The following is a 23,779-nucleotide window of genomic DNA, read 5'->3' on the forward strand; positions in this document are numbered from 1 at the left end:
GGGATGGGTTTACCCAACCTTGTTCCTGGGGAATACACTGGACAAACTCACTAGAGATGAGAATGCATATATGAGACTCTAATATATGTTAGAACTATACTATAATTTGTCAAGTTGTGAATATTTCCCATTATCAATAACGAGTTCTATCAATAGTTTTGTGCAAAGTGTTGCTTTGGGGGAAATATATAAATCTACAATGATATAGCCACTCATATTTTTTTCATTATTAATATTCTTATCTCACACTTCATGAAATTGGAACTCGAGTCCACACCAATCCCTTTGATGTCTATTCTCATCTCAGACATTGTTATCTTGAAAATACTGGTAAGAAGGAGAGGGTGGCTGGCGCTCAGGTTTATAGTTCTTTCCCTTCTCTTGCTTCTCCGAGCTCAAAGATAAAACGGTATTAGCAAGAATCTCCTTCAGACAGTCCTTGCAGTATTTCAGAGCTAGTTCAGAGCTTTACTGCTTACCTAAGACGTCTCTCTTGCTGAAGTGACTTGATTTTGGGTAGTCTAAAAACTAACACACACAATACAAAAATTGTCTGAAGAAAAAATATCACTTTGGTTTTTTGTTTAAAAAAAAAAAAAAAAGCCTAAGGGAGCTAGAGAGATGGCTCAACAGCTAACAGAGGACCTGGCTAGAGATGGCTAACAGAGGACCTGGGTTTGATTCCCAGCACCCAAAACTTTAATTTTGAATATTAAAACTGTGTTCTTTATCTATCAAGCTGGGTTGTAACAGGCTATAACACCAGTTTCAAGAGACTCAATGCTCTCTTCTGTCTTCTGAGGACACTGCATACGCATGGCGCACAGTCATAGATGCAGGCAAAACACACATACACATATAATAATAAAACAAAAATTAAAAGTATAAAAATTCTAGCTCAGTGAATTTTATACTAAATTGAGAGCTTTGACAAGGTAAAAACTAAAATCAACCTTTGCAATATTTTACCTGCGTCATCAGCTTCCTCAGACAGAGCATGAAGAAGCTCGGGAACAAGGCTAAGCACCAGACACACAGTGGCCCAAAAGGCATGTTCTTTCTTCATTTTGTAAGTCATTTCTGAAATACAGAACACAAACATGCTTAATAAGCAATCAGTGTGGAGGCATCTGTAGGCTAGCAGGGTTCTCAAAAGCTTCCGGGTGAATTTACTACGTCACATTTAATGCATCCTCCCAAGCTGCTGTCAGTTCTAAAGCTCACCTTTAAAACATGTACATGAAGCACCTAGGGTTACAAACACATCTGAACATTTAACAGCATTCAGCAGGAGGCCATCTTGTAGCCTTGAAAATACAAGGTAAACGGAAAATGTTTGAGAAATGGGTAAATGCAGGTTAATATGAATTGGTACCATCTCTCGTACATGGAAATAAATAGAAGTACTGGTGGGGAGGGTAGGTCAGAATGACGGCTTGATGCTGTAAATGCAACCTAAAATGAATGAATAAAAAAACTGGTTCGGCAGGCAGCATAGACTAGCTGGACCGAGGCCCTTGACATGTATATGCAACAGAGGACTGCCTGGTCTAGCCTCAGTCAGAGAAGCCACACATAACCCTTGAGGGACTAGAGGCCCCAGGGAGTGGAGAAGTGGTGGGGGGGGGGGCATCCTCTTTGAGAGGGGACTTCGGGGAAGAGGAAGGAATGGGATGAGGAACTGTCAGAGGCAGACCAGAAGGAGGTAACAACTGGACTGTAAAAAAATCATTAAAGACCCATGGAAGGAATTACAGAGACAAAGTTCAGAGCTGAGAGGGAAGGAAGGACCATCCAGAGACTGCCCCACCCGGGGATCCATCCCATAATCAGCCACCAAATCCAGACACTATTGCATATGCCAGCAAAATTTTGTTGACAGGACCCTGATATAGCTGTCTCCTGTGAAGCTATGCCACCGCCTGGCAAATACAGAAGTGGATGCTCACAGTCATCTATAGCATGGAACACAGGGCCCCAATGAAGAAGCTAGAGAAAGTACCCAAGGAGCTGAAGGGTCTGCAACCCTGTAGGTGGAACAACAATATGAACTAACCAGTACCCTCCAGAGCTGTGTCTCTAGTTGCATATGTAGCAGAGGATGGCCTAGTAGGCCATCAATGGGAGGAGAGGCCCTTGGTCTTGCGAAGATCATATGCCCCAGTACAGGGGAATGCCAGGGGCAGGAAAGCGGGAGTGAGTGGGTTGGGGAGCAGGGTGGGAAGGAGAGTATAGGGGACTTTCGGGATAGCATTTGAAATGTAAACGAAGAAAATTTCTAATTAGAAAAAGTGTGAAAAAATGTAAATAGTAAAATAATCATTAAAGATTATATATAATATTTTATATGATTTTGTATATATACACAAAATATTATATATAATATATTACACATATGTGTATATATACTAATATTACACACATATGTATATATAATATATATACTAAAATAATAAAATACCTGCTTATTATGCTTGTTATATATTAGTATGTTTTTAAAAACTGGTTAGGATCTAAACAGGTTGCACTTTCCATGCCACTCAGCAGCTTTGCTTTCTGAGTCAGAACTCTTATTTTCCGATTTTTTTGTTGTTCTTGATGTTAACTTTCTGAAGGCAACTCTCAACTTTGTCTCTCTCTTTCCTCTTGCTTTGGCCCCACCTTCAGAAGGAAGCATTGTCACAAATCCCCTCCTTGTCTCTTGTGGTATTTGTTTGAGAACTCTTTTCCTAACCAGGTTTTCTGCGAGATAAGCGAGATAAGCACTGAGTAGCTGAACACAATGGACCCCAGCCACTCCCTCCCTTCAGCTCCTCAAGTCACCTTTCCCTGGTTTAAGGAGTTGTCCGCCTTTAAGACAGGCAAGTGATGAGCCAGCCCTTTTGCAGCCCGAGGGAAAAGGATTCCCATAGGAAGTGGGACATTTCCTGTTTCAGAAAGATTTAAAGATCTAGATCTTAAAAGGAAAAGAAGTTGAAAAACATGTAGCTTTAAAAAACAAAAGACAAAAAAAAAAAAAAAAAAGACTTCCTCTTTGCACTCAAAGGGGAAAGGAAACGATGATGGACTAGGAAAGGACCGGGAAACCGGATGTTGAGGCTTCAGAGTTTCAGAGTCAGCGCAAATGCGTGATCTACAGCTACCCCTTCAAACGCCTGCCTTTGTATCGTATATGTTATTGTCTCAATTTTTACTTCTATAACAGAATAACTAAGACTGCATAATTTTTAAGTTATAGAAATTTCTGTCATAATTCTTGATTCCAGAAACTGCCAAATCAGAATACTGACAAATAGAAAATACATAAAAATTCTGAGTTCAATGCCAGCCTGGTCTATAGAGTGAGTTCCAGGATAGCCAGGGCTACACAGAGAAACCCTATCTCAAAACAAACAAACAAACAAACAAACAAAAAACAAGAAAGAGGAAGAGAAAGAGAAAAAGAAAAAGAAAATACATAAATAAAAAGGGCATGGGTAGGTTGAAATACATGAATAGTAAAGTAATAAGTGCCATTTTATGTTCAGCATCACTAAAATCACTGATAAACTATATCATCGGGTTTCTCGTGACCCATTGAAAATGCTAGAACATAGCTGAATTTTAGTCACCAGCAATGTTACAAATTTATAATTCATACAACATCCCCCATGCCATTATGAGAGTCTGATATATACATGTGATTATAAAGAGTATTTCTACCAAACATCTAGGTTTCCATTTATTTTTTTCAAATACTTTCAGAGACGCTTTGATTCCATTTGATTCCGCGGGAAGTCCGTTGCAGCTGTGTTTTGAATGTACTGTGAGGTAAGGTTTTTGTCTGCCTGGTTCAGAATGCCGGCTTAGGTAGAATGCCTGCTAAAAACTCAAGAACAGATACTCTACATCTGTCAAGTTAATCCTATTTAAAGGTTGCAGCTTAAAACATCGCTTATTTGCTCATCTAGTCTTTGCTTGGTTCCAAAGTAGTCAAAACCAGCTCAGATGAATTAGGTCAAAATGTCACTAACCACGTTCCAGAAAATGTGGAGCTACCTAGGCCTAGAAGGACTGCTTTGTATTAATCTCAGAAACAGCTAGAACCAAGGGACTGAGCACCATCAGGGATCTCTAATCGCTTTATTCTCTGTCTCAGGACAGCCTCTTCCTTTTTTCCCCTCCACACGGCATAGAATACGATCCTCACCATTCCTGGATTCTGGGCCATCAAAAGAGTTTGGCTACTTTCTTAATACACCAGGTCCAAACAGCCAGTAAATAACGCTGGCAATTTCAATTTGTAGACATTGGACCCTCTCGTTAGAGTTCCTTTAAAATGGGACATACTGGGGACCTGCGTGGATTTCATGAACTGCAAACCTGACTCAAATGATGCTAAAGCTACAAGGAATCTGGCATAAGTAAAGGCAATATCCAAACCATGACTGATCCTTTTTTATGAGAACGTATGTATCTGTGTCTGCAGTAGTAGGGTGGGGTGAGAGTGGCAGAAGAGGGTGTGGGAGGTCATGAAGCTGGAGTTACAGGGGCTCGTAAGCAGCCTGATATGGATGCTGGAAGGCAAACTCTGATCCTCTGAGAAAGCATCAATGGCTCTTAACAGCCTAGTCATCTCTGCGGCCCCAAACATGGCCAGGCTTAAAATAAAAGTATGTGTTTGTTGGCATAGAGGATAAATAGATAGTCCCTAGAAGAATGGAATTCTTTTGTAAATCGATGCGTTATCAGATACATAGTTTACCAATATGTCCTTGGTTTCTTGCTTAAGGTGAACTGAATGGTTTTGGCCCATTAAACCCCCAGGGTGTGCTGCTTTTCCCAGAACAATACAACTAACTTGTTTCTAAACTCTCAGAAAAGATTGTGTTAGCAGTTTGAATATCTATCACGCAGATGAATATGTTTGTGACCACGCTGATGGCCAAAGGATTCAGAGATAAAAATCTTCCTGTGCTTCAGTCGTGAGACTGTTATTGGAATCAGTGACACTATCTGAGTGTCAGCCATCAGACAACAAGACCCCTATATACCTAGAATACAAGGCCTCATGGAGGCAGATCTTTACAAGCTGCTGAAGACATGACCACAGTTGAAAGAGCATTAAATATACCCATTCCACTCCTGTGACCTCAACTTCACCCAGCTTTCTACAACACCCTTGATCTCAAGTTCAGTATGTGAGTTAGTCTTATTATGACAGATGTTGACAAAAATTACCTCATATTTAAAGTTGTGACAGAAATTACCTCATATTTAAAGTTGTGACAGAAATACCTGAAAACACTGTGATAGGAAAAAATGCACACAGAGCCCTAGCCTCTTCCTTCTTCACCCCCTTGATCTTCCCTCTCTAGAAATAGCTCACCACTGGAACAAATAAGTGTATTTCCATCTACAATTTGCGGATTCTGTTACACATATATATACTGTAATACTCTGCATATGTAAATAGGAATGATATGTATTGTGTATAGATTTTTAATTGTGCAGTTTCATTGAGGAAACTTTCTCTTGGAATATTAGATGATAAATACTCAAAAATCCTCACAAGACCAACACCCCTGACTGTCACACGCAATAAGGCATGCCAAGAACATAGGGGGACTGACGTTCTTTTGATTCATATTCCTCTATTTTATCCACTTCCTCCCATCTACATCCATTTTAGCAGACAGCAGAGTGAGAGGATGGGAGGCCTGCCAGTGTCTGAGCTATTATTCAGGAATGTATATTTAACCTAGTAAAAATAGAGACAAATTCAAGACCAAAACTGGTTAAAAATATACCCATCTGTCCCCAGAACAAAAACTTTACTATTAAGATGACAATATTCCTCAGTGTAGTCTACATATTTCATGTAACCTCTATACAATCCCCAGGTAATTTTTTTGTCAACATTGATAAGGAAATCTTAAAATTCATGTAGAGATTCTAGCTATTTACCACAGCTTAAGCAATCCTATAGAAAAGCAAGGTTTAAAGACTCATACTTTCTGATTTATGTGGGTGTCTTTGTCACATGAACAGATAAAGAAAATATGTCACGAGGCTCAAAAGATGGCTCAATGGTTAAGAACACTGGGTGCTCTTCTAGAGGACCTAGGGTTGATTCCCAGCACCCCCATGGCAACATACAACTGTCTGTAACTCCAGTTACAGGGGATCTGACACTGACATACATCTGTGTGCTAAGATGGTATGAGCAAACAAAACATCAACGCATATAAAATTAAAAAAGAAAAAGAGAGAGAGAGAGAATAAAGAAGAAAATATGCCACATATGGATAATGGAGTTCTTATTCATCCACAAAGAGTGAAATCAAGTCAGTCCCAAGAAGATGGATACCAATGAAAACCATCGTGTTAAGTAGATGAAGCCAAGCAAATGCATAGAAAACAGCAAGGGCAGCCTGAGAGCAGGATTAACAAACAAGGAGAGGGGAGAGCAGAGTAAGGAGCAGACAGGAAGTTGCATGGCAGGTGGATCTGGATAAGTGTTGACATATGTATACGTGAAATTGACAAAGAAAATTCCACTCGTTGGCATACTCAATGTGCTCATCATATGCAAAAGCTGAAGACAACTCAAAGCTACAGTAATCAATGTATTTTGGCAGCTGTATGAATTCATGGAGAACTGAGAGAGTCATTAAGCAGATCTATGTCTACAATCAACTGACAATGTCAACTATGTCAAGACCACTCAGTAGGGAAATGTTTATCTTTTCAGCTAAAGATGAGGTGCTCAGCTCTAAATGAGATATCTATAGCAAGGCCCTCCCAAGACTACAGGATCCTCATGGAAGTGGAGGGGGGATTTGAGGAATAGCTTTCTAATACATTCCTCGTGAAAAGGATTTCTCGTGAAAGGGCGTGATACAACTAGTAGACACTCGCGGGTCTAGTCCAATATCTCTGCAGTGAAGCAGTGTATACATTGTCACCTGTAAATTATCTAGGAAATTCATATATTAATCTTACACATGAGCCGCTGTGTTGATGCATGTATTTAATCACAGCACTCAGAAGACAGAAGCAGGCAGATCTCTGTGAGTTCAAGGCCGGTCAAGTTTACAAAACACGAGTTCCAGGACAATCAATCCTACACAGAAAATCCCTGTCTTGGGGATAGGCATGGGGGCAGTACAAACTTGCTACTAATTAAATCTGAGCTTCCTGGTGCGTTCACTTCACACATATTGTTGATCTTTTAAAAACTTTTATAGGCTGGACAGACATGGTGGCAAACGCCTTTAATCCCATCCACAGAGGCAGGCAGATGTCTGTGGCCAGCCTGCTCTACATAGTGATTTCCAGGACAGCCAGAGTTGAATAGTGAGACCCTATCTCAAAAACAAAGAAAGAAAGTTTCATGATGAAGTTATGTTAGTGAGTACTTTCCTATATCTAGAAGAAGAGATTTTACTTTGGCTAATTCTTCACACATGGACTATGGATGAAAGGCATAAGAGACAAACCTGACTACTCGAAAAGGGGAAACATTTTGGAGAAACATCTTCTGGGTTCACATGATTTTCTCAGCAGCAGTGGCTAATGCTGTTTCTTACTCTATCCACACAATTTGGCTGAGCCTGGGGGGGTCATACTCACTAAACCACAGGAGTCTGCTTTCTTAAACTATGTGCCTTTTTGTTTGCTGCTTCTCAATTTTGGTGAGTTAGCAGCACACTGATGCCAAGGACAATGAAGGAAAGCAATCAGTACAAAACTAAGGTGTTTGAAGGGAGATGGGTTATGTAGCTATTCTCATAATTGTCTCGGATTTTTTCCTCTATGTTCGGTTTTTGTTGTTGTTGCTGTTGTTACTGCTACTGCTGCCTTGACAAATCTTTTCTATGTTCTGAAGTTATCTGAAGTTAAGCAGTATTCTCATCTGAAAATTCCAGAACATTTATAATAACTAAGTGCGGTAAATGAATTGTTAGCAATATTTTTTCCCCTGAGGTCGTCAAGCGGCATTCCCTAGTGTAGGAATGGCTTGCCTCAGGAAGAGGTCTGTGAAGCAGGTCTGTAGTCTCAGGAAAAGAGTATTTTCTGAAAAAATACATTGTGGGAATGCAAACGTTTGGGTAATCCTCCAGGGAAGAGCATGACTGAAAGGCTGCACGTCTGCCACATACCACAGAGCAGTGAGTCCACACGGGGCCTCATTTATCTCCTTGTAACTTCCCTGGGAGCCACATTCCTAGTGCACATGGTCATCGCTTAAAGCAAGATGCGAGCATCAGGCTCCTTGATGACATAGAACTTAAATTGAGCTAAATGGAGCTCTGGCTATAAGATATAGATAAACATTAACTTCAAAAATTATATTAGAAGCACAAAAAAACGTTTCCTATATAACATTGTACATTTTTGTAGTGATGTCTTCAGAGGGATTTCCTGCCTGATAAGCGGCTGTATCTTCATATTAATGCTGTGTAACTAGCCAGGCAGGCATGCTGAGCTGATGCTTGCTATACGTTATGTACATTCTGATGCTTGCTATACATTATGTACATTCCAATATCAAAAGCCTAGATGGCGAGGAAGAAGCAGAAGGGAACCCCAACGACATTTGTCTGCGGCACACTCTTAAAAGAACTAAGATGTATGGAACAGGTACCAAATTTTAACACAGGAAAATATAAAACTAACAAATGTATTATTTATGTCTCTGCTTATTTCCCTTGAAATACTACCTTAAACTGCCTGTTGCAAAAGAAACTTAGGCAGTATCTGTTACAACAGGATAAAATCTGGTTTCTCTGATATGCTAATCCTGTAAGTAGAATGTATTAGGTAATATAAATTACACAGTGATTATTATTATAATTTTTAAAACTGAGAAAATGTTTTATTCTTCTAATTTAAACTCTATGCTTTACTAGCAATTACATTTACTAGTGAAAATATTTCCCACCAACCTATACGAATAAATACAGAAAATCAAGTTTCAGCCCAATTCAAAGAAAACCTAAGAACTCCTCACCTACTTCCATGGAAATGGGGCAGAAGTTTGCCCAGTGATAAACCTGAATAAACAGACAAAGCTAAGCCTGACCTCCCCCCCAAAAAAGTTGTCAAGAGACAAAAAATGTGCCATGTATCATAATTTCTTTTTTCTCTAAACTTTGGTGGGAAGAAAAACCATAAGTGTACACATCAAGGACTCGGCTGAAGAGAAGAACTGGACAGAGCGGATCCTGTTGGGTTGGAGTCTCTTTCAAGCACCTGCCTACTATCCAGGTTTACCTTGTCCAGCTTTAACCTTGTGTTGTATGTAAAGCTTGTTGAGCCAGTTGGATGGCCTCCTGAAAACCACAGCTTGTCAATTAAAACGGAGGTGACACAAATAAGAGGTTCCATTACTGAGCCTTTAGCATCACTTTGGTTTTCTCATTTGTATCTTGCACGTGTTGCGGGGGGGGGGGGGCGCGGGGGAATCATCTTATCACTGTTTTATACAAGAAACAAATATATTGGTTCAAAATGATGAAATGAATTGTCAAAAAGAAAAAAAAAAAGTCCCCTGACTATAACAGTGTAGAATTGTCTAAAATCAGTTCTCTAAACAGTAAAATACACTCTGGCTTCTCTTCAACTAGTATAGGTCTTTCACTTTTTAATTATACAATCGGATAGTCAAAAATACACCACTGGTGAGATTTTTAAATACTCTTATAAGTATGTTTGCAAATTAATGGATTTGTTTTAGTGAAAGTGACAAAATAAAAATCTAGAAAGAGGGTGCTAAGCTGGGCGTGGTGGCGCACGCCTTTAAACCCAGCACTCGGGAGGCAGAGGCAGGCAGATTTCTGAGTTCGAGGCCAGCCTGGTCTATAGAGTGAGTTCCAGGACAGCCAGGGCTATACAGAGAAACCCTGTCTCAAAAAAACAAAAAACAAAAAACAAAAAAAGAAAGGAAGGAAGGAAGGAAGGAAGGAAGGAAGGAAGGAAGGAAGGAAGGAAGGAAGGAAGAGGGTGCTAGAGAAATGGCTCAGTGGTTAAAAGCACTGACTGCTCTCCCAGAGGTCCTGAGTTCAAATCCCAGCAACCACACGGTGGCTCACAGCCATCTGTAATGAGATTGGATGCCCTTTACTGGTGCGTCTGAAGATAGCTACAGTGTACTCATATACATAAAATAAATAATTCTTTTTTTCAAAGTCTAGAAAGAGGAGAAAAGATCTGAAAAAGGCAGACATAATCTTCCAATGGAATTGTATTCCAAACCAAGTTACAGGACTTTTTTATTATGGATAAAATTTACGTTGATGGATGTAAAGTACAACATAGCATAGCACCTTCAGTACTTAAGATATACAACCATGGTGATGTAGTCTGTGGCAAGTGGGAATCAGGCCAGTCTAGGACGGCCTTCCTTTGATATCATTCTAAACCAGGTAGCATAGCTTAAAATTCATCTTCATAGGTAAAGGCAAAGAGATTTTATGTCTAAAGCCACAGAAACTGCTCTAGTACTCTAGGGCTGTCATAACCAAATACCACACAGTGAACAGCTTAAACAGCGGGGAAGTGTGACAACGTAGGCTGCTGTATCCTGTATTAATACTGGTCACTTTGGTTCCTGGAGAGGGTGCTCTCTGGCTTGCAAATATCCACTTCCTTTTCCCAAGTCCTCATTTGGCATCTTTATGTGTGCACAGAGAAAACAACCCCATGGGATGAGAAACACTACCTTACTTCTATTTAATTTTAATTAACTCTTAAAACATGTATCCTCAGATATTGTCACACCTGAGGCAGGGCTCCCACACACAACTCTGAGGAGAACTGTAGTCAGACTGTAGTAGGAATTTGTGTCAGACATGAGAGGCACTAATATATATTAGTTGCCTGGAGCCAGCAATACAACAGCAATCCCACAGTCTATTTTCTCAAACCAGTGCTTTTTCCATAGCTACAGATTTCCAAGTTCTGTTTGCTCCTGCATTATGAAACTCGGGGCATGGCTGACCAGAGTTTATCATATCCCTAGTAGGATGTAGAAGACATGGGTATACGGAGTATAAACACTTTCTAGTTTGCCCATATTATCTTCATTCCCCAACTCACCCCAGCCTTTTCTAGTTCTTCTTGGTGTATACATATATATTTCCTAAAGAGATGTTTCAAATAAATAAAGAGAAACTGTTGACCAATCCCCCTTGCTGAGGTCTCATTGCCTCCTGGAATCTAGTCCTGACTTAATCTTTTGAACACGGAGAAAACACTGCTTCCTAGTCAAATTTCTCTTCAAATGTTGCCTTGTGGAAGTAGTTGGAACACAGAAGAAAAATAGCTCCATGGGTATGTATATCTATGTCGTCTTCATGCATGTATGCACGTGTATATGTATGTGAGTGTTGGGGGGAGGAATTATAAGTGTATGTGTATAGAAGCATGAAGTTAATATTGGGTGTTTCCTCAATCCCTCTCCACCTTCAGGGTTCAGGAAGGGTCTCTCATTGAATCCAGAGCTGCTCACTGTTTAGCTAGTCTAACCAACTTGCTGATTCCCTGATCTGCTTCCCACAGGACAGGATTGCAGACAGACCTCCACGACCACCCAGTGTTTATATGGATATGGGAGATTCAAACTTCTTTTTGCTTACAAAAGTTTTACCCGCTGAACTAGCTTTTCAGTTTGTTGTTGTTGTTGTTGGGTTTTTTGTTGTTTTGGTTTGGTTTTGCATGCTGCTGTGGGAGAAAAGTCACCAACAGCCTTACCTAGATGCTTTATGAGACACCATAATGATTAGTCTGGCAAGAGATGCCTATTTGTGCAATATGGTCATGAATGGTATGGGGGTAACCAATAGCTTTCTAATTGGAATTTTCAGGCTCACTCCACAGGAAGAACGTCATGCCCGGTACTGTAAATCTTTGCCAGAGCATGAGGCTGAGATCGGCGTGGGCTCTGTGGAGAACTCACTACTATTATTCTGCTAAATATCAAATTACCTTCTAAATACTTACACTTACAAACATCGATTAGTGAAGCTTTCCCCCTCCATCAGAGCAGATTCTCTCTTCTGTTATTAGAAAGAGTCACAGCTGGTAAAGTACAGAAAGTAATTGATGGTGGAGTACTCATCTTTAGATGAGACATCTACATTACAACACCCTCCCACGTTCGGGCCAAACTAGATGGGGGTTGTGGGAGGCAGATCGTAAGAGCCAGAGCTCAGGGAAGGCTGCTGAGAAATAGTCTTCTGGATTTGACAAGGTTTTTATACTCAAAAATCTCAGAGTAACTGTAGTTGCCTGCATAAGACCTGTACAAGATCAAGCCAGCCTAGCTTAGTTAAGGAAAGAACTCACGAGGCCCCACCTCAACCTGAAAGGCATTGTTAGTGATGGTGGCTGAGCCATTGTTAGTGATGGTGGCTGAGGCATTGTTAGTGATGGTAGCTAGAGAGCTCTTTTCATGGGTTTGGCTAATGATAGTGTAATGGTGAACGCTGTTTATGGGATAAATTTAACTGTGCTGGGCTTGTAAAAAAATAAAAGTGTTTTTAGCTTGTATAAGCTACAAGGAAGTTGCTCCTACCTTGAATGTACCTTATCAGCTGGCCCAAGATGGAGCACTTCCTGGCATAGTTGGACTATTTTTTAAAAATTGTTGATAGTTGCAAAATATTTCATTGCCTCAGCTATTCCTATAAGGTAATAGATCACAAGACTATACAGGCTAAGTGCTAAGCTTTGCTTTTGAATGAAAGGCTTGCTTGCTTGCTTGCCTACTTGCCTGCTTGCCTGCCTGCTTGCTTGCTTGCTTGCTTGCTTGCTTCCTCGCCTGCTTGCTTAGATGGATGGATGGATGGATGGATGGATGGATGGATGGATGGATGGATGGATGGATAGATGGATGAGGCACCTGCTGGACGTTTGTTACAAAATCAAGCCTTGCCAGCACTCAAACAGAATATGAGTTAATTTGGCTCCCTAAAATTTTACTTTCATGGTTCTTGCCTTTATCATCCTTGGGCTAACAATAGCTAGGGCCTAGTCTAGAAAATTTTCTCTGATTGGGTCCTGGCCAGTCTCTTTTTATAATAATTAATAATAATAATAATAAGTCTAATTAACTAAAATCAAAATATGAGTCAGACTGGTGAATCTCTGAACAACCCCAGAACCTCTAGTTGGAGTTTGGATGGAATCTACATCCATGTGCATCCTGACAGCCCTAATTAGACTCAGCAATTTATGGAAAGGTTATAGGAGAGGGAGTGGAAAATGGATTTGATAAAATTTGTATAAGTGTATGAAACTATCAAAAAATTATGTTACCACTTTGTCTCTAGAAAAAAAGAGGAGAGAGGGAAAGGTAGGGGAGGGAGGGGAGAGAGTTTTTCGAAATGATAAGTAGTAGTGAACTTTTAACACTTTCTTCTTCATAAAACAAAGTATTGCCAATCCCTCACTAAATGATTCCTGGGCTGTTGTGAACTCAGCCAATCAATTCCTGGTAATGTTTGCTTTATGTCAGCAATCCTTCCCATTAGACACTTGATTTGGCCTCACAGCCGGATTTTATTAATTGGATAGTGATTATTATATACAAAATAGGCAGGACTTTGGTTTGCAACATAATCACTAAGTCATGCATTGTCCTACATGTGAATGTTCAATGTTCAGAAATACCTATAGTTCTTTAAAAAAAACCCAAAATTATATTTATGAACTAAATATTACAAAGATGATCAAATATACCTTCATGTTTATTTTAGCCAAAGAAAATAATATTATATACCTAAGCAGTGTATATATTCAAGCTTGAAACTGCTTGGTAATGACAAGTAGGTGATTATGCAGGAACAAAACAATATTCATTTTAAAAGCTCTTCACATTCACAACAAAAAGTGCATTTGAAGATTACTGGTGGAAAGGAAGGGAATGGTGTTCGAGGAGAGATACGCAGTTTGACAAGAGAACATACAAGCCAGGTGTGGTGGCACACGCCTTTAATCCCAGCACTCGGGAGGCAGAGGCAGGTGGATTTCTGAGTTCTAGACCAGCCTGGTCTACAAAGTGAGTTCCAGGACAGCCAGGGCTATACAGAGAAACCCTGTCTTGAAAAACCAAAAAAAAAAAAAAAAAAAGAGAGAGAGAGAGAGAGAGAGAGAGATACAAAAGTTTTGTAAGAATGTAGACATATTTTTCTCATTTTTTTCTTTAAATTTTTGCATGCTATTTTGTCATCTTCTTTATTGGTTATTGAATCTGTGATTAATTGACACTGTCCACAATCAGTATGGTCGTAGATCAGCTCACTGAGGCTAGCCTATGCCTGTCCCAAGAACAAAGCTTTAATCTGTACTCATCATGGTGATAAGTGATTGATGGTGATTGATTTAGATGTCAGGATATGATCATCTCTGCCTAGGGAAGTGGTTTTCAACCTTCGTCATGTTGCGACCCATTAATACAGATCCTCATGGTCTCTAGCCGGAAGGTATTTCATTGCTACTTCATAACTAATTTTGCTAATGTTACAAATCATAATGTAAATATGCAATATGCGGCCCCAAGGTCACGACCCACAGTTTGAGAAGCACCGGTCTAGGGAGATCTGTGTGTATCTTGCTGGGTTTTATCTTGCTAGGTAGAAGATAGGGGGGCTTTTTCTAAATGTTCCCTCATCTAAACACACTATATAGAAAGATCCACTCAGAGTCGCCTTTAACTTGTCCTATGATGTCATACCTGTGACTCAAACAGCTGCCACATGATGTTAAGAAAGACAGCTCTAAGTGCATTGATTTACTGTAAATGATGAGAATGTTCTGGAAAGAGCCTGAATTCATGCTGAGGTAGCCAGTCTTGAAATATCCTGCCTCTGTGTTTTGAGTACAAGTAAGAGGGGCTAATAACTGACCCCATTAATTTAAGCTTCTAAATAGCATGGTTATTTTTCTTTTAGGAACAAAATATATAACTGGGCAATTGTTGTCTGTGCTTTCATAAACAAGCTATTAATCAATTTGTAAAAACATTTTTAGTTAGAGGCCGTTGAAGGTGATGAGACAATTGATAATTGATACTATATAGCACACAAGGCCTAGCCAAGTCTTCTTTTCTTTAACTGTGTTGCAAGCCAGTGAGATGCAGCAACCAGTAAAGGCACTTGTTACACAAATACTGCAGTCTAAATTAACTGAACTTAGGCAGAGGAGGAAGGGGAGACTAAGTTGACCTGTTTTACTTTTTCAGTTTTCCAAGGTAAGGATTCCCTGTGTAGCCTGGCTGCCCTAGAACTCCATAAACCAGGCTGGCCTTGAACTCAGAGATCTGGCCACACCCAGTTGATTTTTTTTTGTTTTTTTTTTTTTTTTTTTTTTTTTTTTTTTTTTTTTTTTTCTTTTTTGGTTTTCCCAGACAGGGTTTCTCTGTATAACTCTGGCTGTCCTGGAACTCACTCTGTAGACCAGGCCTGCCTCGAACTCAGAAATCAGCCTGCCTCTGCCTCCCAAGTGCTGGGATTAAAGGCGTGCACCCCCACTGCCCAGCTGATATTTTTAAAGACTCCCCAGCTCAAAAATTAAGTATGGGAAGCAATGAAATAAACCATTTTGGACCTGAAGAATGAATATTAGAACATGAAGCAATTTTAAAACAAACCAGAAATGAAAGAAAGCACACAAACACATGGCTCCTGGCTCTGGTTCATCATCTTCCCGAGAGACTGACCAATCCAATAGTGAGTCTTGGTGTTAGTTTGGCTTGGTCTTGACTTTAGTTACAGAGGGTGTAATTTTCTGGAGAATTGCTCAATATAAAATTCCCTGATGTCATAATATGTCCATATTTGAAACTGTGGCCATTTTAAGGATTATTTTTTTCTTCTAGGTACAAAGTAGTTGACAGGAATGGTTTTATAAAATAAATAGGCTCCTCTTGGAATAAAGATGCTAAACTCTTTAGATCATGTGGCTCTAACCTCTTATTCATAATATAAAAAGTAAAAGTGGACCGGGTGGTGCTGGCCGCACACCTTTAATCCCAGCACTTGGGGAGGCAGAGGCAGGCGGATCTCTGAGTTCTAGGCTAGCCTGGGTCTACAGATCGAGTTCCAGGACAGCCAGGGCTATACAGAGAGGAACCCTGTCTCAAAAAACAAAAGCAAAACACAAACAAAGTAAAAGTGGAAATCACCTCATGGAAAAAAAAAAAAAAAGAATACTCTTAAGTTGCGACAAAATAGCATGGACAAATTGAGACTTTAAAACGATTAAAAAACTTTTAACGAGAGTGTGGTTATTCAATGTGTACTGCTAGAGATGAGGGCATTCATAAGTATCTGAAATATTCTGGCATATTTTATAGTTAAACCAAGACTTAGAAGACTTAGAAACCAATTCGGGGGTGGGAGGGCATATCTGGACCACAACTTCATTTCTTATCGGTGGCTAGTCTCACTGTAGACCAGGCTGACTGAAACTCCCACCTCCCTCAGCCTCAGAGGGCTAGGATTACAGGAGTGCCCCTGCATCTGGCCTTTCTTCTCTGTTTGAGGTTGTGATGAGAGCAAGGGATAACAACTAGTGAGGGTGGGCAGGCACCATAAAAGGGCATTTGTGAGAATGCCCCCGCAGGGCACCAGGAGTGCCAACGTAGATGTCTGCTTCCTGCTTCTGTGCCATCTTCCGAATGAGCACCTCTGCCTAGAAGCTACGGTGACTTCGTGACTGACACTGAGCAATGCACCTGGACACCTTGTGGTTGGGCCAACTGGACTGGCCAGCACGCCTCCACAGCACCACCACCACCATCTCCGTTGGGTTTCTTACCTTGATGAGTCAGTAGTCCTTAAATGAGATCTGGAGATGAGGTCCCAAAATTATACCGTCTTCAGAAGAAATCCGGAGACAGGTCCCGAAGTGATACAGTCTAAAAATAATAGTTTAGAGGGTCTTAATTGGGTTCTGTTTCTCTGGCAGTTAAAGAAATTAAAGGCAGGAAAATTCAGAAGAGCAATAGAGAGAAGTAGGAGTTAAAGGAAAGCGTCCACTTAGGGTGAGGAACACACTCACGCGTCAGACACACGGAGAAAGAGTCTCTGTAAAGGGTGCTCGGGAAGCCGAAAACCCCAGTCTCTTCTCTCGAGTCCTGGGGTTTTAAAGCATTCGAAGAGTCTTCCTCCCCCACTTCAGGGTTGGTCAGTTTGCCGTTGATTGGTCCGAAACTATGAAACTGTGAAACTATGTGCGACATGTCCTCATCAGGTCTTGACCTTGTTGAGCCAGTCCCTCAGTAGGGATTCTCCCCTTGAGGCTTTTGTGTCAAAGTCAATAGGTGAGGAAGCTAGCCATTATCTAGCCACGGCCCTCTCCCTATCTGGTGCCTACCAGGAAGTCTGTCAAACAATACCAGCTTCTGGTAACAGGAAAGAAGATGGGCGGCCACAGGCTTCACCTGGAGCAAAGCACTGACTGCCCCAGGCTCACCCGAGGCCTGGGTCCTGCCCAAACTGTGGGCACTGTGGGATTCTACTCTGCCCTACTCTGCCTCTCTAAGGTAGTTTTCCCAAGTCCCACGGGAAAAATCTCTTAGACCGTCTGGGTCTGGTGGCTGAGGGCTGATTGCTGCCCACTGTGGTTAACTGAAGACTGCCCTGTGTGTGTGGCTGCAAAACTCTGTTCACCTCTGCTCACAACAGATCACCATACTGACTGTTCAGGTGGCAGTTAAATCTGTCATTCTTAATTGGCCCAGAGGCCATTTGGTCTATACTTCCTGCTCAAATTTACCTCAGACCTCTGGGGTGATGTTGACTGCGTGTTTTATCAGATTGGGAGCAGCACAGTAACTTTAGCCTCTCACCTCAGGGACACAGCTGCTTAGTCAGACCATTTCCTAAGGCCTTGCCTTTTCCAGAGCTTAGGTCTCCAGCTGAGACAGGCAAGCTCACAGACACGTTTGCCTCGCTGACAGGCTTCCTGCTGAGAAAGATAAACTCACAAAAACAGATTTCAGTCGTGTTGTTACTCAAAACTTGCTCTCTACTGTTCCTTTATTCAAAAGAGTTTGCTTTTTTTGTGACTTTGTTCACTAATCAAACACCTATGCCTCAAAGTATTAGATATTTCCAGATTTTAAAAAAAAAAAAGGGTTAAAGTTTATGCAAGTTGCCAAGGTCTGAGGAAGGGATTCAAAGTATGTGAAAATGATTTAAGGTGTGCGAAAAATGAGACTTTAAAGATGGTATACGATGTGAAGACTTCAGGGTTCACTCAGTGGAGTTCTGATGAATCTAGCCCTGGTAAAACACTGGCTACTAAACTTTTTAAAAACATCATAATCACAGGCCCAAAATTGTTAATTTTCTTTCGTTGTTTTCTAAATAAAGGCACTTTTCATTGTGAAGAAACAAACAAACAAACAAAACCCTCTGTTCTTTTGTTCTCTTCCCTGACAAGCAATCTCTGTCTTATTACAGATAAATAAATGTTCATGCTCCTATTATGCTAATAACTTTTCAAGCTTTGTTTTGCTAAGGCTCAAAGGTCTATTCCGACTGTTTACAGATTTTTGTTAACTGCTTTGCTACAATGAGTACTTCATTGCAGAACACAGACAGTGGTCATTCTATCTAAACCTTTAACCTCTTTTTATATGCTTAAAACAGTTCATGTAAACTTCAGGGGTTCCATCTGTCATTGCTCAGAAGATCCCTTGCCACTGGTAAGCCAATGTAATTGTTCCTTGTCTCTCTCTTCAGGTTCACTCAGCAAACCAGATCCTGTCCCCAACCCCCACTCACACCCCCACCCCCCACCCCCACATCCACACCCACCCCATCCCAGCCTGCAACTCTGGAATTCCAGCCTTCCTAGCCTGCCAGGACAACCCTCTCCACCTAAGCAGCAGCTACGGAAGAGAGACACTACATCACCCTTTATCATCAACAAAAGGCTGGGCTATTAGTTCTCTCAGCTGTCCAAATATACAGAGATGAGCTCAAGCTGGACCACAGAAAGATTTCTGGAGGATAAATAAAAGCCACCATGCCTCCGGAACTTTTGAAAGCAGTTCCCATCGGCCAAAAGTTGTCCTTTCCCTTACCTCTGGCAGAAGTGACAGATGGCTCCATTGACATATACCTACGACTGCATATCACAGCTCATGCTGGCCTCCAAACTCCCTCTGCTCCTACTCACAAGTACTTTTTTGCGAATTTCAAAGCTCTCTCATCCCCCCCCCCCCAACGTGTGTGTGTGTGTGTGTGTGTGTGTGTGTGTGTGTCCTTGAGTCTCCATCTCCCACTATTTCAACTCATCTCCCTGCTCTCCCTAGCCCTGGCCATGTCAAGTCTCCTGGCCATGTTCGGTCTACTTCTTTTTCTCTCTGCTATGAACTCCTCCAGATGCCTCTGACTGTTCGTTCTCTCTCTCTCTCTCTCTCTCTCTCTCTCTCTCTCTCTCTCTCTCTCTCTCTCTCTCNCNCNNNNTCTCTNTNTCTCTCTCTCTCNNCTCTCTCTCTTGTGCCTACAATAAAAACTTAACCATATCTTGGAACAATCATGTCAGCAGTTTCTTTACTGCATCCCCTCGGACACAAGAATGAAACCCATGCTCACAACACATGCTCAAAGCACAAACTGTTAGATTCTGTTAGATTATTTAAAGCAGCTGTAGAGAGATGGAAGAAGGAAAGACAGATAGGCTTGGTCTGACCTTAGGAGGGGCCATGTTTATTCACAGCGAGGAAGGACTTTATCACTCACGTGTGCAGATGGCCAAAATGCCTTCAGAAGAAGATAGGATGAGGCCCCTTATAGGGGCGGAAATGACTTCCATTGTCCACAAGGGGAGCTGGGAAGTGTAGTCTTTCAGCAGGAAACTATCATTGCAAACTCTGAGAGGGTATAAAAAATGCAGGGCAGGGGGGTTGTAGCTGTTTTTTGCTGGGGAGGGTGTTTGTTGGAGTGGTTGGTTCAAGGTCCATTGAAGAGGGACTGCCTCTCTGGTCACGAAGCATAGAGTCTTAACTTGATCAGCCGCAATGGAACATTTGAATGTCGTCCTGCATTCCTGAAGAGACCTGAAAAATTATTATTAGAGGACTGTAAACAGACTATTTTGGTTACAAAATAAAACCGAAGGGTTTTCCAGGAAGACTGAGGAGTAGCGAGGAGCTGAGGTGAGAGAGATAGAGTGGACCAGTGGGAGAAAGTGGCCATAGAGTGCATTCAGGAGGGTAACAGTGACTGGTCCCACTGCCAGGACTGTTGCACCAAAATGAGCTGTCCAAAGTAGCAGAGAGCTACAGAGAATCAAAGGAAGGGAACAGAAGAAAACAACAGAGGAATGTAGGGAATTGTGTCTGGCCTAGGATGGAAGGGAGGAAGGCCTCTTTTACTTAGAGTTTCTCCACAGCACACAAAAGGTCTTTTTGTTGATGTATCAGAAACAGATGGAGCTGTTGTAGAGTGAGAGCTATTGGGAAAACTTCCGTGGGCCATTTTGTTTGGGTATAGGGAGAAGTTCAGTAAAATATAATATTTAAAAGGCAAGGTAAAGACATAAGTGTGAGGGTAGCAAAGAGGAAAGCAGAGATCCGGTGAAGGGCCAGAGGGGAGGAGCCAGAGCCCGCACACAGGAGGCCTGTGCTTGAATTGTTTCTGGTCCCTGGCTCTAGGCCCCATATCAAACCAATTGGGATTTGTTTGGCCTAAAAGCAGCGTGCTCACCAAGGAGAGCACAAATCCCACCGCAGTAGTCACCTCTCATCCTCTTCAGCTTTGGATCACTTCAGCAGTCAAGGAGTCAAGCTGATCCTGAAAGACGTAAAGAAACCTGAGCTGGTGAGACACCGAGGTTAGTTGACACAAGAAGGCTTCATCCAGCTGTTTTCATCCTGAGTCCAAAAAACAATGTCCAGAGTGTCAAAAAGAGGTATGACTTGGAGGGATGACCCATGGCCCATTAGTCCCTTTTTCGAGGTCACCTATACTGCTTTGAAGGGCTTGGGGGGCATCGATCTCTTAGTAACTGCTTCAAGGCTGACAAAAGAGCAAAGAAGGGACCAGCATGTAGGGTGTCTCCAAAGAAGAAGGTTCATCTGAGGGGCCATGATAAAACTTAACCACTGGCAAAGATCCAGAACATAACGCAGGAGGTAAAACCTGTACAACTTTGTGCGGAACATTAACGAACAAAGTTATATGAGGAAAACTTTTACGTCAAGGTTAACATGAGTTAAATTGTGTTAAGCATAAAGTTAGCACAAGGTCAAATGCAGTTGTATGACAGCTGGACCGTGTACCAGCTCTCCGGAGAAGGCAAAGGTATCTGTAGTTAGCTGTTTGTTACAGCAGACTCCTACACACTGAGCAAGCCCCGGGAAAGCATTATAAAAGAGGTCCGTTAGCATAACACCTGATGCGGAACACATTCTTAACTTATTTAAAGATGCATCTGCTAAAGTGGTAGCTCATGGACTACTTGATCTCTCCCTTCCTTATCAATCACTTATCCTTCCTTCTCATTACCTATTGGGATTGCACATCAATTTTATAGAAATTTACACGTGACTTAAATCTCCGCCACTCTCATATTTGAATCTAATTCCTTATTTACAAGAAATTATACACTTGATAATGATGGGAAGGAAGTGTCTTAAACAATTTACTGCTAAAGAGCCTATACAAATTATAATGCCACAAAATAAAATGCAGGTTGATTATTTGTCTCGTGCTGATAATAATTGGCAGATAGCATTAGCTTATTACACAGGACTTATAGATAATCATTATCCCAAAGATCACCTTTTAAGGTATTTTAAAATCTTTTCTTTAAACCCATGCATATGACCTAAAGTTCTACCTCTAATAATCTTATAGAGATTTCTTATTAATGCTTTTATATATGGCTCTTCAAGAGGACAAGGAGCATATGTTTTATATACGAATTCTACATCATCCACAAAAAAAGATTGTACCCACCACTGGCTGTACCCTTAACATTCTGAACTCACCATAATCAATCAGCTTGTATTATATGCTTCTCAGCCACTAAATATGTTAACTGGCTCTGCATGGTTATGTTTCTCTTTTAGAAACTGCAAGACTTAAACCCAACCCACTACGAATGTCATTTCTCTTGCTCCAGATGTGTATACAGCAGTAAACCCAACCTTTATTCACAATTCATGTTCGTGCTCATTCTAATCTGCCAGACTTGTTAACATCTGCCAGGTTTCAGCCTGTGATGAGATGGTTTCCTCTTAGTCCTCTTACTTTCTTTTCGGGGGTGCCCAAAAATCTCATAACTTCTTCTACACCACTGCCATCTGCTGGTGGAATTTTACCTCAACGGTAAAACCTAATGCCATTTCACAAACATATCTTTCATGTCTCGGAATTTTGACATCCCAAATATGTTGATGTAACAAGTGAAATAACTTTTCTAATATGATTTTTGCTTCTGGTCACGGGGTGAAACAATCTCAGATGCCATTGATCATTTATTATACACCTTCTTCTTTCTAGGACTCCCATTACAGCTAAAATCTGACCATGGTCCTGCTTATGCTAGCAAATGCTTTAAGGAATTTTACAATTTACGAACTATGAATCATGTTACTGGATTCCCTTACAATCTACAGGGCTAATCTATCATGGAATGACACTATCAAATACTTAAATGGCAATTTTTTTTAATAAAAAGGGGTATATAGACCCACCTAAACCCCCACATACTATGCTATACTTAGCTATACTAACTTTAATAAATTTTTTCACTTTAAAAAAATAATGCTATTTCTGATTCCCAAAAGCATTTTGCCCTAAAGAAGTTGCAGCCTAAATATGGTTGGTTGGTTGGTTGGTTGGGTGGGTGGGTGGGTGGTTGGTTGGTTGGTTGATTGGTTGGGTTTTTGTTTGTTTGTTTGTTTGTTTTGTTTTGTTTTGTTTCGTTTCGTTTTGTTTTCAAGTCAAGGTTTCTCTGTGTAGCCTTGTCTGCCCTGGAACTCATTCCGTAGACCAAGCTGGCCTCTTAACTCAGAGATCTGCCTGCCTCTTCCTCCCAAGTGCTGGGATTAAAGACATGTGCCATCACCACCCAGCTTAATTTATTTATTTTTTAACTAAATGATTAGTCTAACTTAATCTTAAAGGCATGCGCTATCACCACCAGGCTGAGGACTGCTTTTATGCTTTTTTAATTACCAGTCCCAGCAATGGTTACTGAACTACAAATAGAGATTTCAAAAGTGGCATGTATAATTACTAAAACTATTAAGATTATCACACACACACACAAACAAAACCTTCAGCATAAATCAATCAAGAGATGGGTTGAGAACCACAGTTTTTCAAAACAGAACTATTACAGATTTTTTGTTGTTGTTGCTCAAGTATAATTTTAGTTGTCAACAATTTCCTGGAATATATTGCTTTAATGTGTACCTCCAAGCTTGCTTCCATATAAATTTCATTTGTACTTAGCATGACTAACCATTAACTTGTCTATCTTAGTTATCTTTAACAGTTTACAATAAGTGAGTAACTCTTTTATCAGACCAGGATTTTTTAATTGGATTCCTGTTAAGTTTGATCCTTAAAATTGTAATTCTTGAATTAAAGATCTTTTAAAGATCAAAGTAAACTTTAACCCATAAATATAGTCCACAGAGACTGGGAACTTCATTTTCCTGATCGTTTAAAATTCACTTTTTACAAAATTCTAGTTTTTTTTTAATATGACTCATCTAAAATAGCTTAAGCTTGACAAAGATATAGCCATCACAGTTCTTATATGATCC

At 40.7% G+C, this 23,779-nt stretch overlaps 1 protein-coding gene across 7 annotated transcripts in view; it reads right to left on the reverse strand.

Annotated features, from left to right (window-relative positions):
* Tfpi (tissue factor pathway inhibitor) overlaps positions 1-19,793 on the reverse strand; it is a 43,994-nt gene extending 24,201 nt beyond the window's left edge. For 2 of the 7 annotated variants that reach the window (XM_029474504.1, XM_029474508.1), the window contains exons 1-3: positions 19,740-19,793; positions 16,804-16,903; positions 970-1,080 (exon numbers count right to left, since the gene is read on the reverse strand). In XM_029474504.1, the coding sequence (XP_029330364.1) occupies positions 970-1,078 (109 nt within the window). In that variant the 5' untranslated portion in view covers positions 1,079-1,080; positions 16,804-16,903; positions 19,740-19,793. Of the gene's footprint in view, positions 1-969; positions 1,081-16,803; positions 16,904-17,046; positions 17,272-19,078; positions 19,144-19,689 lie in introns of those variants that run through there. The other 5 variants (XM_029474507.1, XM_029474506.1, XM_029474502.1 and 2 more) reach the window with 4 other exon arrangements.
* Between the last annotated feature and the right edge of the window lie 3,986 nt (positions 19,794-23,779).

The sequence above is a fragment of the Mus caroli genome, chromosome 2 (assembly GCF_900094665.2).
Source record: "Mus caroli chromosome 2, CAROLI_EIJ_v1.1, whole genome shotgun sequence".
NCBI classification, from domain to species: domain Eukaryota; kingdom Metazoa; phylum Chordata; class Mammalia; order Rodentia; family Muridae; genus Mus; species Mus caroli.